This window comes from Rhinoderma darwinii, chromosome 3 (assembly GCF_050947455.1).
Source record: "Rhinoderma darwinii isolate aRhiDar2 chromosome 3, aRhiDar2.hap1, whole genome shotgun sequence".
Lineage (NCBI taxonomy): Eukaryota > Metazoa > Chordata > Amphibia > Anura > Rhinodermatidae > Rhinoderma > Rhinoderma darwinii.
In genome coordinates this window covers 373,151,242-373,165,318 of record NC_134689.1, presented here as the reverse complement: position 1 = coordinate 373,165,318, position 14,077 = coordinate 373,151,242, and the positions used below count along the sequence as shown (strand labels likewise).

General features: G+C 42.7%; 1 protein-coding gene across 2 annotated transcripts; it reads right to left on the bottom strand.

Annotated features, from left to right (window-relative positions):
• Positions 1-5,048: 5,048 nt before the first annotated feature.
• Positions 5,049-13,598, bottom strand: GIPC1 (GIPC PDZ domain containing family member 1). 2 transcript variants are annotated; one of them, XM_075858725.1, is made up of 7 exons: positions 13,444-13,598; positions 10,218-10,539; positions 9,657-9,842; positions 9,389-9,569; positions 8,069-8,184; positions 7,811-7,892; positions 5,049-6,023 (listed from the first exon to the last, which is right to left on the bottom strand). In XM_075858725.1, exons 2-7 carry the CDS (start codon positions 10,500-10,502, stop codon positions 5,872-5,874), a joined length of 1,002 nt encoding a protein of 333 aa, XP_075714840.1. In that variant the 5' UTR covers positions 10,503-10,539; positions 13,444-13,598; the 3' UTR covers positions 5,049-5,871. The 2 variants fall into 2 exon arrangements, with proteins under 2 accessions (XP_075714840.1, XP_075714838.1); XM_075858723.1 differs by having other exon boundaries at positions 13,461-13,597.
• Positions 13,599-14,077: the final 479 nt, after the last annotated feature.

Sequence of the window (14,077 nt, the reverse complement as noted above, 5' to 3'; positions counted from 1 at the left end):
AAGGTTTTTATAAGAACAAATTTTCAAAAAGTATAAAATTATGAAATAACTGAAAACATAGGGAAGCCTAGACAGAGGCTGTGGTGGAGAATTTCAATAAGACATATCCGCAGATCAACATTACTGATGGTAAATACGATAAAAGATGTTAAAGGGATTCTCACACCAGACATTTATGGCATATCCACAGGATATGCCATAAATATTTGATAGATGCGGGTCCCACATCTATCTCAAGAACCGGGGTTCCCCGACCCCTTCCTTGCCTGGTGAAGTAGTCACTGGCCACTGCATGCAGGTGGTGAAGGTGGTTGGGATTCCAGAAACAGCGAAGCTCGCTGAGCTACAGTTTGCATAACTCCCATAGAAGTGAAGGTCAGTTACGGAAACCGTGTAGCTCAGCAAGCCCGACTGTTTCCGGAATCCAGACCACCTGTAAGGCCCGGATGCAGTTGCCAGCAGCCTCCTCACAAAGCAGGGACTGTCCTGAGACAATACATTTAAAGAGGCTCTGTCACCACATTATAAGTGCCCTGTCTCCTACATAAAGAGATCGACGCTATAATGTAGGTGATAACAGTGCTTTTTATTTAGAAAAACCATCTATTTTAAACCACTTTAAGCGATTTTTAGCTTTATGCTAATGAGTTTCTTAATGCCTAAGTGGGTGTGTTTTACTTTAGACCAAGTGGGCGTTGTACAGAGGAGTGTATGACGCTGACCAATCAGTGACCAATCAGCGTCATAGACTTCTCTCCATTCATTTACACTGCACTAGCGATATAGATATATTGCTATGTGCAGCTACATACACAAACACTAACATTACTGTAGTGTCCTGATAATGAATATACATTACCTCCAGCCAGGACGTGACGTTTATTCAGAATCCTGACATGTCTGTAGCGTCTCTGTGAGATTTACAGCAAGGCAAACGTAATCTTGCGAGATTACGATGTAACCTGTCATTTCAAACGAGATTACGCTTGCCTTGCTGGAATCTCACAGAAAAGATTCAGACGTGTCAGGATTCTGAATAAACATCACGTCCAGGCTGGTAGTGATGTATATTCATTATCAGGACACTGCAGTAATGTTAGTGTTTGTGTATGTAGCTGCACATAACGATATAACTATATCGCTAGTGCAGTGTAAATGAATGGAGAGAAGTGCATGACGCTGATTGGTCAGCGTCATACACTCCTCTGTACAACGCCCACTTGGTCTAAAGTAAAAACACGCCCACTTGGGCATTAAGAAACTCATTATGAGAGATTTTTAGCTTTATGCTAAAGTGGTTTAAAATAGATCTTTTTTCAAAATAAAAAGCATTACTGTCACCTACATTATAGCGCCGATCTCCTTATATAGGAAATAGGGCACTTATAATGTGATGACAGAGCCTCTTTAAATGTAAATAAACAGTCTAAGGCCCTATTCACACAGACCTATGTAATTCAATGAGGCCGTTCACATGACCGTTGTTTCAACGGACCGTGAGAAAATAGGACATGTCCTATTTTTTCATGCTTCACGCATCCCTTCATAGACTCTAGTCTATGGGGGACGGGTGATATCACGCCCCGCAGCGTAGCCCACAGATACACATCAGATGTGAAATAGGGCCATTTTTTAACATCCAAGATGCGCAACGCCCCGTGCGAATCCGGCCTAATATGAAAACCCCAATATACAAACAGAATCCACAGATGTGGAGAATAAGGGAGCTGGAAAGAATATAAGGGGGAGGAAGAGTGGTAAAGAGATGAGAGAAAGAGGGAAGGAAAAATAATAAAAATATAAAATAGGTAAAAAAGGGAAAGAACTCTTCTCCATCATCCCAAAGTATCCACCAGGCGCAGAAGGATCTTAAATCAAATAACACGTCTTGTGAGTCTAGTGAGTGCTCATAACCCAACCAGTACTGCCAAGAAAGCAGAAATTTGTTATGACCACCGCTCTGAGGTCTTTTATCCATTTCACGTCCTTTATAAAAAAAATAAAAAAACAAAAAAAAAACAAAACACGTATAGTGGGTGGGAATCTCTAACATCAAGCTAGTATTTTACTAAAGATGGAAGATCAATGTGACATATAGAATAACATCCATCAGCCAGACGAGAAGTCGAGTCCCATATCTCTCTCCCAGTTAAGATAAGTGGGGTTAGAGTCCTTTGGTGGCAAAATGAGTAGGTCATAGATGACAGCGTATTCATGATGTAGGAAGCCAGAGGCGGAACATAGAGTTTTAAAGGCAGTAAGGGGGTGGGTAAGTTTAATAAACACTTATATTACCTATAAAATAACAATGCTGGAACATCGTCTCTTAAAAGTATGTGTTACGTCATTCCTCTGTTATTCCTCCTGGAAATGTATGAATAAATTGACATATCCTTTGTCAAAGGGGTGAGTCCTTACATTCTGACACGATCTGATCAGTGCTAACATCGTCATAGTGCGTACAGAGATGTCCTATTAACAAGCAAAACTGTAACATCCAGTTGTAAATTTATTCCTACATTTTCCAGGAGGACTAACAGAGGAACGTCAAAACACAGCGTTGAAAGATTTTATTTCAAGGGCAACTATTCAAAGAGTATGAGCAGACCCCTCTCTATTTTTAACACCTTTGGTCAATATGGGAAGTTCAAGATCTTCCATTAGGCCATGCTCATGTGTAGGACATAATTCCGCTTCCTTGGCCTTCCCAAAGAATATTTTTGTTTTGCTCCCGGTACTCCTATGGCAAGAACGGTTTGTAGACGTGCTAAATCACAAAATATTACTGGTCAAGAGATGGCTAAGTATATTTTTTTATTAGGAGGAAACACCCTTTACCAATACATATAGTTCCATTATATAATCAGATTATAAAATAATACAATTAAATTCATCAAGTGCCGGATTAACGGATATTCTGGATTCTCAGGCGGCCATAGAAACATATGAAACTCACTAAAGAACCTTCAGCAAGAAAGCTCGGCTTAGAATGCAAACACAAAATGTGTTACCGGAAGTTCTCACAGCGGTTTTTATCAGGCAGCAAAGAAAGTCTGCCTCAAAATGCCTTCGGGGCCACCTGCGGCCACCTGCGGCCCGACAAATTTACTAAAATTGACGCAAGAAATGACAGATTGTAGCTGGCGTCGATTTTACGGTTGACAAGAGATGCGCCAAATATATTAAGAGGCGTGCGCATCTTAATCCAGTGCACTTTAGGTTAAGACTGATATATAAAAAGGCCACCCACTCCAATCAGCTGTTTTGAAGGGGCCGCGGCAGTGCTTCCCCTTCATTATAGTCATGCCGTGAATCGTCATTACACTTGTAGCAGCGGTTCCCAGTATTAGGGCTTCTCCTATTCAAGTGAATACTGTAATACTATGAACCACCGCTACAAGCGTGTCAGCGATTCACAGTATGAGCAGATAAGGAAAAAAAAAAGGGGAAGCTGCGCTCGCACGAGGGCCGCGTCCCCTTCAAAACAACTGATCGACGGGGGTTCCGGTAGTTGGAAACCCCACCGAACAGGTAGTGATGGCCTATCCTGTGGATAGGCCATCAATTTTTATGACTGGACAACCCTTTTAACCCATTAGTGACCGCCCATAAGTGTTTTTACAGCGGCCACCAACGGGCTTTATTCCGATGCAGCCTTTTTACGGCGCTGCATCAGAATAAATAAACAAAGCAGGGAGCCGTTAAATCTCCCTGATCTCAGCTACCAGAGGTAGTTAAGGGCTTGGAGCATACCTGCTTGAACAGGCGAGATCAATATCAGTATCGATCTCGCCCGTTTAACCCTTCAGATGCGGCGCTCAATCACGAGTGCCGCATCCAAGTGGTTTTGGAGGGAGGGGGCTTCCTCTGTTACCCCACCGGCATCCTGCGAGAAGATCGCAGTGTGCCAGTTTCTTCTAGGGCAGCCGGTGGCCTAATAAGGGCCCCCAGGTCTGCCTCTAGTTAATGCCTGCTAGTTTTACATGGACAGGCAGTAATACAGAAGTATTGCAGCGTATTATAAAAGCGATTGGATGATCGCATAGTGAAGTCCCCTAGTGGGACTAGTAAAACAAAGTTTAACAAAGTTAATAATAAATAAGTGAAAAAAAAATAAAAATGAAAAAAACACTTTTTCCCCTTACAAAATACTTTAACGGAAAAAAAAGTTACACATATTTGGTATCGCCGTGTCCATAACAACCACAACTATAGTTATTACATTATTTAACCAGCTCGGCAAATAAAAAACAAATGCAAGAATTGCTGTTACCTGTGAATCCTGCCTTAAGAAAAAATGTGATAAAAATGTATCAAAAAGCATGTACTCCAAAACGGTACCAATAAAAACTACAAGTAGTCTCTCAAAAAACAAAACAAAAAAAACAAAAAACCTCATTCAGCTGCATCGACAGAATAAATAAATAGTTATGGCTCTTCAAATATGGACACAAAAAAAAAAGTGTTTTTAACGTGTAGAAGTAGTAAAAACATACAAAATCCATATAAAAGTGGTATCGTTGCAATCGTAGCAACCCGCTGAATAAAGTTGGTGTGTTATTTATACCACACGGTAAACAGCGCAAATTTAGGGCCCAAAAAAAGTGGGGTGAAATTGCTGGTTTTTTTCTATTCCCCAAAAAAAAAAAAAAAAGAAGTTAATAAAAGTTAATCAATTAATTATATGTACCCCAAAATGGTGCTCATAAACAACACAACTTGTCCTGCAAAAAACAAGACCTTATACCGCTAAAAATATAAAAGTTATAGCTCTTTGAAAGCGACAATGGAAAAACGTAAAAAATAGCTTGGTCATTAAGGCCTAAAATAGGCTGGTCACTAAAGGGTTAATACATTTCCCCCAATATGCATACAGTGAGGCACCCAGGATGGTTATACCCTCAATACAAGTGGTGTTGCCAGGCCAGACAGGGATCAGAAGGGGTCTCTGCGGTCTTAGCATTATAATGTTTGATCAGTTGGTTGGTAAGATCATATGAATATTTGCAGTCTTCTTACAACCTCACAAAAGAAACTGGAAACTCCTATGTATAAAATCTTTTTAATAAATTCTGTTTTTCCTTTCACTTACAGCACTATTAGGGAACACAGAAAATAAACTTGTGAGTTGACAACATAAATGATGTAGGTCAATAATCCCTCCTATCCAATAAGAAGCACTGTAACCATTATTGCAATTCTGCCTCCCAAACACTGGGGGGCGCTAGTAGCCAGCATCTTATGAACACAGAGGTGTAACATACAATTCTTTTAGCAGTTATAGACTTTAACATTAGAAAATTGTCCTTGTACAAGTGGAAACAGCATTTACACTGCGAGATGTCCTCTTTAAGAGGGGGGGGGGGGGGATTCCAACTATCCCATTAGCTTAGTTAAATCTCATTTCACTGGATAATCTCAGACTCCATAAAACCCATTCTTTCTCAAGTTCATGTCTGATGTCCATCCAAGGAATGTAGTGGAGAGTTACTCTAGAGGTTGTAGTGTTCAGTATTGTCCTTGTGCCCAGCCGTCTCCCGCAATGGGCTTGCATTAGAAAATGTGAATTAATGTCAATGCCCATTTGTAACAGTCACCCAGGGGATCAATTAGTGCCAGGCCACTCCTGACAGTCTTAGCAGAAGACAAGCGTGTGGAACATTTCCGGATGATGAGGATGTAGTAGCAGGAATGAGTGCAAGTGACATAATATAGCCAGGATCTTGACAGCAGTGGTTTAGCCCTTAGAGGATTCCCCTCTCCAGTGTGCCGATACTGCACCTCCTGGGAACGGATGATGGAGATGTGGACGGGAAGCAGCGGATACACCCCCTTTAAGGGGGAAGGGAATAGTGTAGGGTTTAAGGTAGTTTAGTAGCGTCCAGCCTTGGCATCGCCTATCGCACCCCAGACGTCAAAGACAAACTCATCTGGGAAAGCGAAGTCCCCTAGTGTGTGGTCCAAGGCCTGGGAGAAGTCGTCAGGGTTCTGTTTATCCATGCCCAGCTCCACCATGGTGCCAGCTGTCAGAGAGGGTAAAAAAAGGTCAGATTACTGCAGAATATCTGGCACCGATTTCATATTCACTTATCCAATTAAACAGAAAATTTAATAAAATGATTGATCAGGGAAGAAAAAGAAACATGAAGCAGTAATAAAATGGAGATGATCTGTGCGGCTGCCCTGTGGAGCTGACAGCCTAACCTTCAGGGACCATTTACTACTTCTGCATTATGGAGCAACATGTGCTCCTTCTTACTGCTGACCCCATCACCTGTTCAGAAATTAAAATATTTAACCTTTGAAGTAAAAGAATAGTTGTACGCTACATACGGGTGATGCTTAGTGTTACTGCTTCTTAGATCTGCTCCATTATGACACGGCCATGACTAGTGACTGTGGCTGAGCTACATTGGGCATCTAAGGCAGTCAAAAAAACAACTTCTGTCTCATCAGGGGCTACTGTGCTGTCCCTACCCAGTGCTATACACACACTGAAGCTCTGCTTGTTCAGATTGGCTGCTGTGTATAAGCAGAAGCCCACCATAAGCTCAGCAGAAAGTCGGAACGTTGAGAAATGATTTCCATTACAGCAAGACGAGGCTGGATAAAACCCATCGTTGGGTCATGAAAATTGTCCCTGGCGACTGGGTATTGCGCTCTGCCTTTCAAGCATTCAACAGCTGGGTTTTCAAGAAAGAATTAAGATCCGCCTTTCCCGTCGCAGACCGTTCGTGTCAGACAGAGAAAGCACACATGGAAGGGGGGATTTCACGGATGTAACTACCAAAGGGAGCTCTATTCGGACTACTAGAGCGGCAAAACCTCTATTGATGTGTAAGGCTAGGCTCGCACATCCCCTGTTGCAGTGTGAAACTAGTCCCACAGCGTGGCTTGCAATTTTTAGAGCTGGCTCCTAGACCTGGATAAGATTTGTTCAGGTCTGCAGCAAAGAGAGAATATTTATAAACTATAATAAACCAACAGTAAAAAAAGAAATGCTTTGGTCCTCTTGTTTGCCAGGAAGCAGTATAAAAAAATATTAAGTTCATTGAAGTTACATCCTGTCAGCCATAGATATTTAATGGGTATATAGTTGAATGTCACCCAAATGTTCCTCCACTTCCCCTTGAGCTCTCCCTGGCTGTAAGTCACTTAGAGAACCCTCTACCTCACATTCCTCTCATTGTGAAGAGACATGCTTGACTGAATCTATGCCTGTAGAGTGCTAAACAGACAAGACAGAAGGCATTCTGTGGAGTGTAGCTCAATGTGACATCAATCAGGGAGGAAGTAGCTAGCTTCTCCTATTTGGGTTTAATAGAAAACAATATAAAAATCGACAGCATGGGATATAACAACAACAACATAATGGTAAGACATAGGATTTTAAAGGAATACTAAATGTAGAAAATACACAAAGACATCCCAGCAATCTCCCCCCTTTATATTCTCTTATTGTGAAGAGACATGCCTTAACCCTATCCTGTCTCATTGTAATCAAAACTGAAATATATAATGAATTCTATATGTTTCCCAGGAGATCACCATTTCCCCCCTCTTCCTCGTCACAAAGCTCAGATCTGAAAACTCTGCCTGTAAGGCAACTGGCTGCAGCAGGAGTCCTATCCCACTTCTCTGTTTGCAATGGAAGATGAGGAATACTCAACCCTTTGGTACCGTTCAGAGATTTCTAAGCCAATCACCATTGATTTGATTTAGTATGTTGGGTCAGAAACTTTAGGTGTATTTTACTTTCCCAGGGGCAGTAACCTGATTTATGCACTATGTACACAGGTCATAAACTCACCCAGGTCACTGTCTCTGATCCCCATATAACTCTCCAGGAGATCGTCCACTTTCTGTATGGCTTTCTCCTCAATAACAGAGACCTGGATGCCGGGAAAAGAAAAATTTACACATCAGAGAGGACATTCCACTTCACCCCCCAAAATGTCTTGCCTCTTACTGTACAAAGATATCACATTCAACTTTATTCACTTCTATTTATATGTATACACAACACTCACTCCTCCACCAACCAAATATTTCAGTACACAAACCTCACCTCTCTCACCAGCTCCTCCACGTTCGGAGGGCCCTTGGCTCTGAGGCGTAATGTCCCCTTACCGGATGATATCCCAGCACTGCTAGCGGTGGAGCTGGAGCGCTGACCAATCATATCTGTGAAGGAACAAAACATTAAAATATGTAAAACTTGGTCAACTACAATTTATATAAGACCTACCAAAATGGGTTTCTCACCCCTTTCTAACCAATTTTCCAAGCGATCACATACATACATACATACAGTCATACCCAAACACTAGTGGCAGCCATATAGTAATGTCCATACAAGTAATGTCCATCCTATCATCGCAATGCCCATACTACCAGCCATATTAAGGCCCACAACATAACAGTACCAACCCTACGAACAGCCATATAATAGTAGAAGCAATAAGGGTATCTATTTAATAATACCAGTCATAGAATACTGCCCATTTCAGTGCCCATAAAATGGTACCCGCCACAGTGCTGTCTTCTGATAGCTGCATACTTTTGTGTGATCAGGAGTTCTGTATTTTCCATATGCAGGGAGGTGGAGGAATCATAGGCAGCCATCTTTCCTGCTTACCCCTAGTCCAAGAACAGTGTAAAGATTTCAGTTTTGATAGGTTATGTATATTATGTATGGTACTCTCCTCCCAGGGAATGCAGCTCTCTTCTATATGGCACAACCAGATTCTCATCCTCCCTGTATGATGATCATTGGGCAAGAATAGAGAGATAGGAGTTGTAGTCAAGCAGTGGCATGTTCCTGCATTACACCCAGCAGCTTCACCCTCCACCTGCCAAGCGCCATTTTTATTATGGGTCACATTTTTACATTTCATCATTTACATCATTTAAAGTAATTTTCTAGGCAAAACAAAGAAATATTAGGCAGTGTCCACAATATCTTGAGCTGCATGCAATAGTTTTCTGACTAGAACCTGTTTCCATCTGGACTGAGTAAGGCGACATATCCCGTAAAAGCTCCACTGAGCTCCTACAACGCAAGTCTGGCAAAAACATTTGTCAGCCACAATGCATCACATCAGAGCGTGCTCAGCGCAGAGACTGAACCAGCAGGAGTTTGCAATCTCGTGCCATATATTTAGCAGTTAGGGGGGAGAAGAATAACTGTGGGGTTTACGTTTTACATATGTGAAAAATAAATGGGCCCCATGTTCACATATGGTGGTTTATTAAAAGGGGTCTGTTTGTTTATTATACGGGAAACTGGAGGGCAGCTGACGTGTGTGTGGGGGCTACTTTTTTGGAAACATTGCACCCTTACAGCAGTATCACCAGTACTGCCCTGTATTCAGCTTCATCAGTTTACCAAAGGCTTTTCTGGGTTCACACAGCTTCATTGTGAAGGCTCTTCCTCTGATTAGTTCCTTCAGAGTTCGGGCCACCTCAAAGTGACGGCTGCCCACCAGATTCTTTCCATTGATGGCTTCAATCATGTCCCCGACATTGATGAGTTGCAACTTGTGTATAATGCTGCCTTCTTTAATACGCTGGAGATACAGAAGAATATCAAAGTTTACAAATGCCATTGTTAGGTTAATCAATAGACTTGAACTACCTGGAACCGATTATACTACCTTGATGAAGGCGTAACCGGCACCATTATCGGTGATGGTAAGGCCAAGCGAGTCCTCGGACTTATACACCTCAAGCTCCTTTTTCTGGCCACGTATGTGAGCAAAGATGAAGTCCTCCAGACCTATCTGACCACCCAGAAGCTTGTCCATGTCCAGGCGGTGAGTGTTGAGTGTGCAGAACATTACCTGACAGTCACAGAAAAGATAGCCTATAAGTATCAGCTGACGCTGCCTAGAGAAAGTCAGGGAAGACACAGACTGTGTCTCCTCTGCACCATCATTTCCTTCATCAGAAAGAACGCTTGTTAAATACACCAAAAACAAAGAGAAGTCATAATTATACCCTACACTTGTCTTATGACGGATTGTCATTGTGATGATACCGGAGGACAGCAGAATGATTGCTTACACCCTAAACACAAGTTATTTATTGCACAAACAGTTGTACCAATCCAATCATAAAGAAATAAAACCCAACTAATATCCTCTTCCAATAATATTAATGTACTTCAGCTTTTCTTGTATGACGGAGACAACTTCCAACATTGGACACGCACTCACCTCACTTGTGGGTATATTAAATGCCTCGGCTATCTTCGCATACAACTCCTTCACGTTGCTGAACCCCTCAATCCTCCCCGTCGGGCTCCCATGTGCCAGCTGAGCATGGAAAACCAGACGAGGACGCAAAGCGGGAGCAGGCGGTGGAAGGCCGGGTATCTGTGGTGAGATAGAGCTGCCGGAGACACCGCCAGCATGGGATACCCCCAAAGAAGTGCGCTCCCCCACATCATCTTCTTCCATCAGCGGGGAAGCCTTCTTTCTTCGACCAAGGCCCAGTGGCATTGAGACCCGTCTGTGTTACACAATCCGTAAGAATGAACTACGGGGGAGAAAATAGAAAGACAATGTAAATTCACGGGGTTGTCCTAAACGTTTCCACAAAATGCCAATCATAGGCCAAGTGACTTCTCATAGACCACATACAAACAGCCACTTCTATCACAAGGGATATTCTGTTCAGCTGTTTTTTATCCATTTCTAGGAAATGTGGTTGACAATACGGTCACCATTACAATTCCTAAAGACCTGAGTGTCAAATCTGGGTACATTATTGTATTACAAGACACATTTACTCATCAGGAGTCTGGGACAGCCGGCTGACAATCCCTGGGGGGGGGGGGGGTAGACTTGGTGGTCATATTGGCTCCTACGGTCGATTATCAGCTTTAGGCCTTATTCACACAAACGTATTTTACGTCCCTTTAAATAACTCCCATCACACGGACCCATGCAATTCAATGGGGCTATTCACATTTCTGTGAATTTTCACTCTGTGTGCGTCGGTGGCGTGAAAATCACCGCACGTCCTATTCTGGTCCGTTTTTGGGGATCAGACTTGCCCATTGAAGTCTACAGGTGCGAGAAAAAATGGAAAGCACACAGAAACCACATAGAAAGCCATACGCATGAAAAATAGACTGTTTTTTTGTGGACGCAAATCGGACACGCTCGTGTGAATAAGGCCTAAGAAGAAGAAAAAAAATCAGCTGTCAATTGTAAGCTCAGGAAACGACTAAAAGGAATTCTTACCAACTTGATAGAAGAGGAGGAGTAATATTTAGAATCGTGTAGCGTTGTGGTATCCAGAGTGCAGCCTTTATTATATCCGGATATATGGAGAATTGCTGGGCACTACAGAAGGTCAGTACATTTCCTGACGGTTGACAATGCAGACATTTGGCTCATTCATTACATATGTATTTATTGCAGGTGCTAAACACTCGCCCAATATGTGTCAGCAGAAAATAGAATGCCGCCCGGATATACAACACATGTAATACCTGAGTATATGCAAAGCAGCACCTATACACCCATTACATACATATATATATATATATATATCAATTATGACCTAAATCAAATCCACGATGAAACAGGTCACCTCGATTACGATTAATACTGCTGTATATAATATACCCCCTGACACTGCCCCCACACTGTATATTGCCCCCATAGTGCTCCCCACACAGTATAATGCCCCATAACTGCCCTCCACACAGCATAATGCCCCCATAACTGCCCTCCACACAGTATAATGCCCCCATAACTGCCCTCCACACAGTATAATGCCCCCATAACTGCCCTCCACACAGTATAATGCCCACATAACTGCCCTCCACACGGTATAATGCCCCCATAACTGCCCTCCACACGGTATAATGCCCCCATAACTGCCCTCCACACGGTATAATGCCCCCATAACTGCCCTCCACACGGTATAATGCCCCCATAACTGCCCTCCACACGGTATAATGCCCCCATAACTGCCCTCCACACAGTATAATGCCCCCATAACTGCCCTCCACACAGTATAATGCCCCCATAACTGCCCTCCACACAGTATAATGCCCACATAACTGCCCTCCACACGGTATAATGCCCCCATAACTGCCCTCCACACGGTATAATGCCCCCATAACTGCCCTCCACACGGTATAATGCCCCCATAACTGCCCTCCACACGGTATAATGCCCCCATAACTGCCCTCCCCACGGTATAATGCCCCCATAACTGCCCTCCCCACGGTATAATGCCCCCATAACTGCCCTCCCCACGGTATAATGCCCCCATAACTGCCCTCCACACAGCATAATGCCCCCATAACTGCCCTCCACACAGTATAATGCCCCCATAACTGCCCTCCACACAGTATAATGCCCCCATAACTGCCCTCCACACGGTATAATGCCCCCATAACTGCCCTCCACACGGTATAATGCCCCCATAACTGCCCTCCACACGGTATAATGCCCCCATAACTGCCCTCCCCACGGTATAATGCCCCCATAACTGCCCTCCCCACGGTATAATGCCCCCACAGCTGCCCCCAATAGTGCCTGATAAAAACAATAACATACATACTCCCCTAACCCAGTTCCAATGATGAGTGGAGGAGAGCTCTCTGGTCTGTGCAGCTCGGCGCGAAGACGTCACAACCAGCGAATGGTAGAGCAGGTACCTTACACCCCCCCCCCTCCTCATTGGATTCAACAGTATCTGCGTCCTGAAGATGCAGATACAGTTTAAACCAGGAGACAATAGTTGATAAAACCGGAATTCGCAAGATCATGTCGATTAATTGCGCTGAATTTCGATTTCAATTAATTGCCGAGATATATATATATATATATATATATATATATATACACACACACACACACAGGTTAAACAGATGTTATAATCACAGTGCTGCTAAAATAGTTGCCATCCAATAAAAGTGCTAGCTAGACACGTAACTCACAAAGTAACAAATGATGTATCAGTAACTGCATCACTAGGTTGGTTTATAGTATAATGAATCTGAAAAAGCTAACTTGTAAAGGTTGTCACCCTGCTTTCCTGGAATCCTGAAAGGCAAATCTGCTTAGTTATGCATGGAAAAATGGGATAGATCACTGTATAACTAGACATGTTTACAATTCAGGAGTCTGGAAAATAGGTTAAAGAATGTGAGATATTATATACACATATACACACACACACACACACACACACACACACACACACATATATATATACATACTAATGTACAATGTGACTAAGCATTATTGTAACTAGCAGTGTGTGTGTGTGTATATATATATATATATATATAAATACATGCACTCCAATAACATAATATTAGTGTACAACTCCTGTGAGTATAATAAAACACAACACAAGTGTATATGAAGGTATGTGTAGAATACACTAAACAAGGTCACATTCATGATATGTACATACACTATAACCCCATGTACCTTTTCTTCTTCCCGGTTCCCTTGTCACCGGTTAGTATCCCGGCGCTTCCGCCTGTCTCTGTCGCTTCCCGGTACCGCTTCCGGTTTCGGTGACTCTCCCCACATTAGTCAGAGTGGGCGTGGTTACAGAGGGAACTGTGTTAAACGATGACCAATCATAGACGCTGGCTAGACGGGAGTGGGCGTGGCAGCATGAAGACGTCCTATGTAGTACTTGCGGCGGTCAATAAAGCTTGTTTGGGAGACATTAGTTAGAATGAGGTAGTTTAGCTCGTTACCATGGTGATCATGAAGGAGGCTGGGAGGCTGCTGCCGCCATCTTAGTATTTGGATAATTGAATGTTTAGCTGTATAAAGCAGAAATGGCATCTCTGCTCGTAGTGCTGAAAGTAAAAGCATAATTTAAGTCACAGTTGATATTAATGATGTAGTAAATATTCCTCAGTTATGTGGTAGACTTTTAATGAAATGATTCTATTAAAACCTCATTTTTATATTCTGAACTTCACTCCCATCATGCCTCAGGAAAAAGATCGGACTGCAAATTCTTATAATTCTGGGCGGAGTTTTATCATGTACTCGTTATCGCCCCCTGCTGAATAAGGCTTCGTTCACAT

Coding starts and splice junctions, on each gene's coding strand:
- GIPC1 (XM_075858725.1), bottom strand. CDS start 10,502: ATGCCACTGGGCCTTGGTCGAAGAAAGAAGGCTTCCCCGCTGATGGAA. Junction 9,843..10,217: donor TTAATATACCCACAAGTGAG/GTGAGTGCGTGT, acceptor TGTGACTGTCAG/GTAATGTTCTGCACACTCAA. Junction 8,185..9,388: donor TGAACCCAGAAAAGCCTTTG/GTAAACTGATGA, acceptor GTTCCTTCACAG/ATATGATTGGTCAGCGCTCC.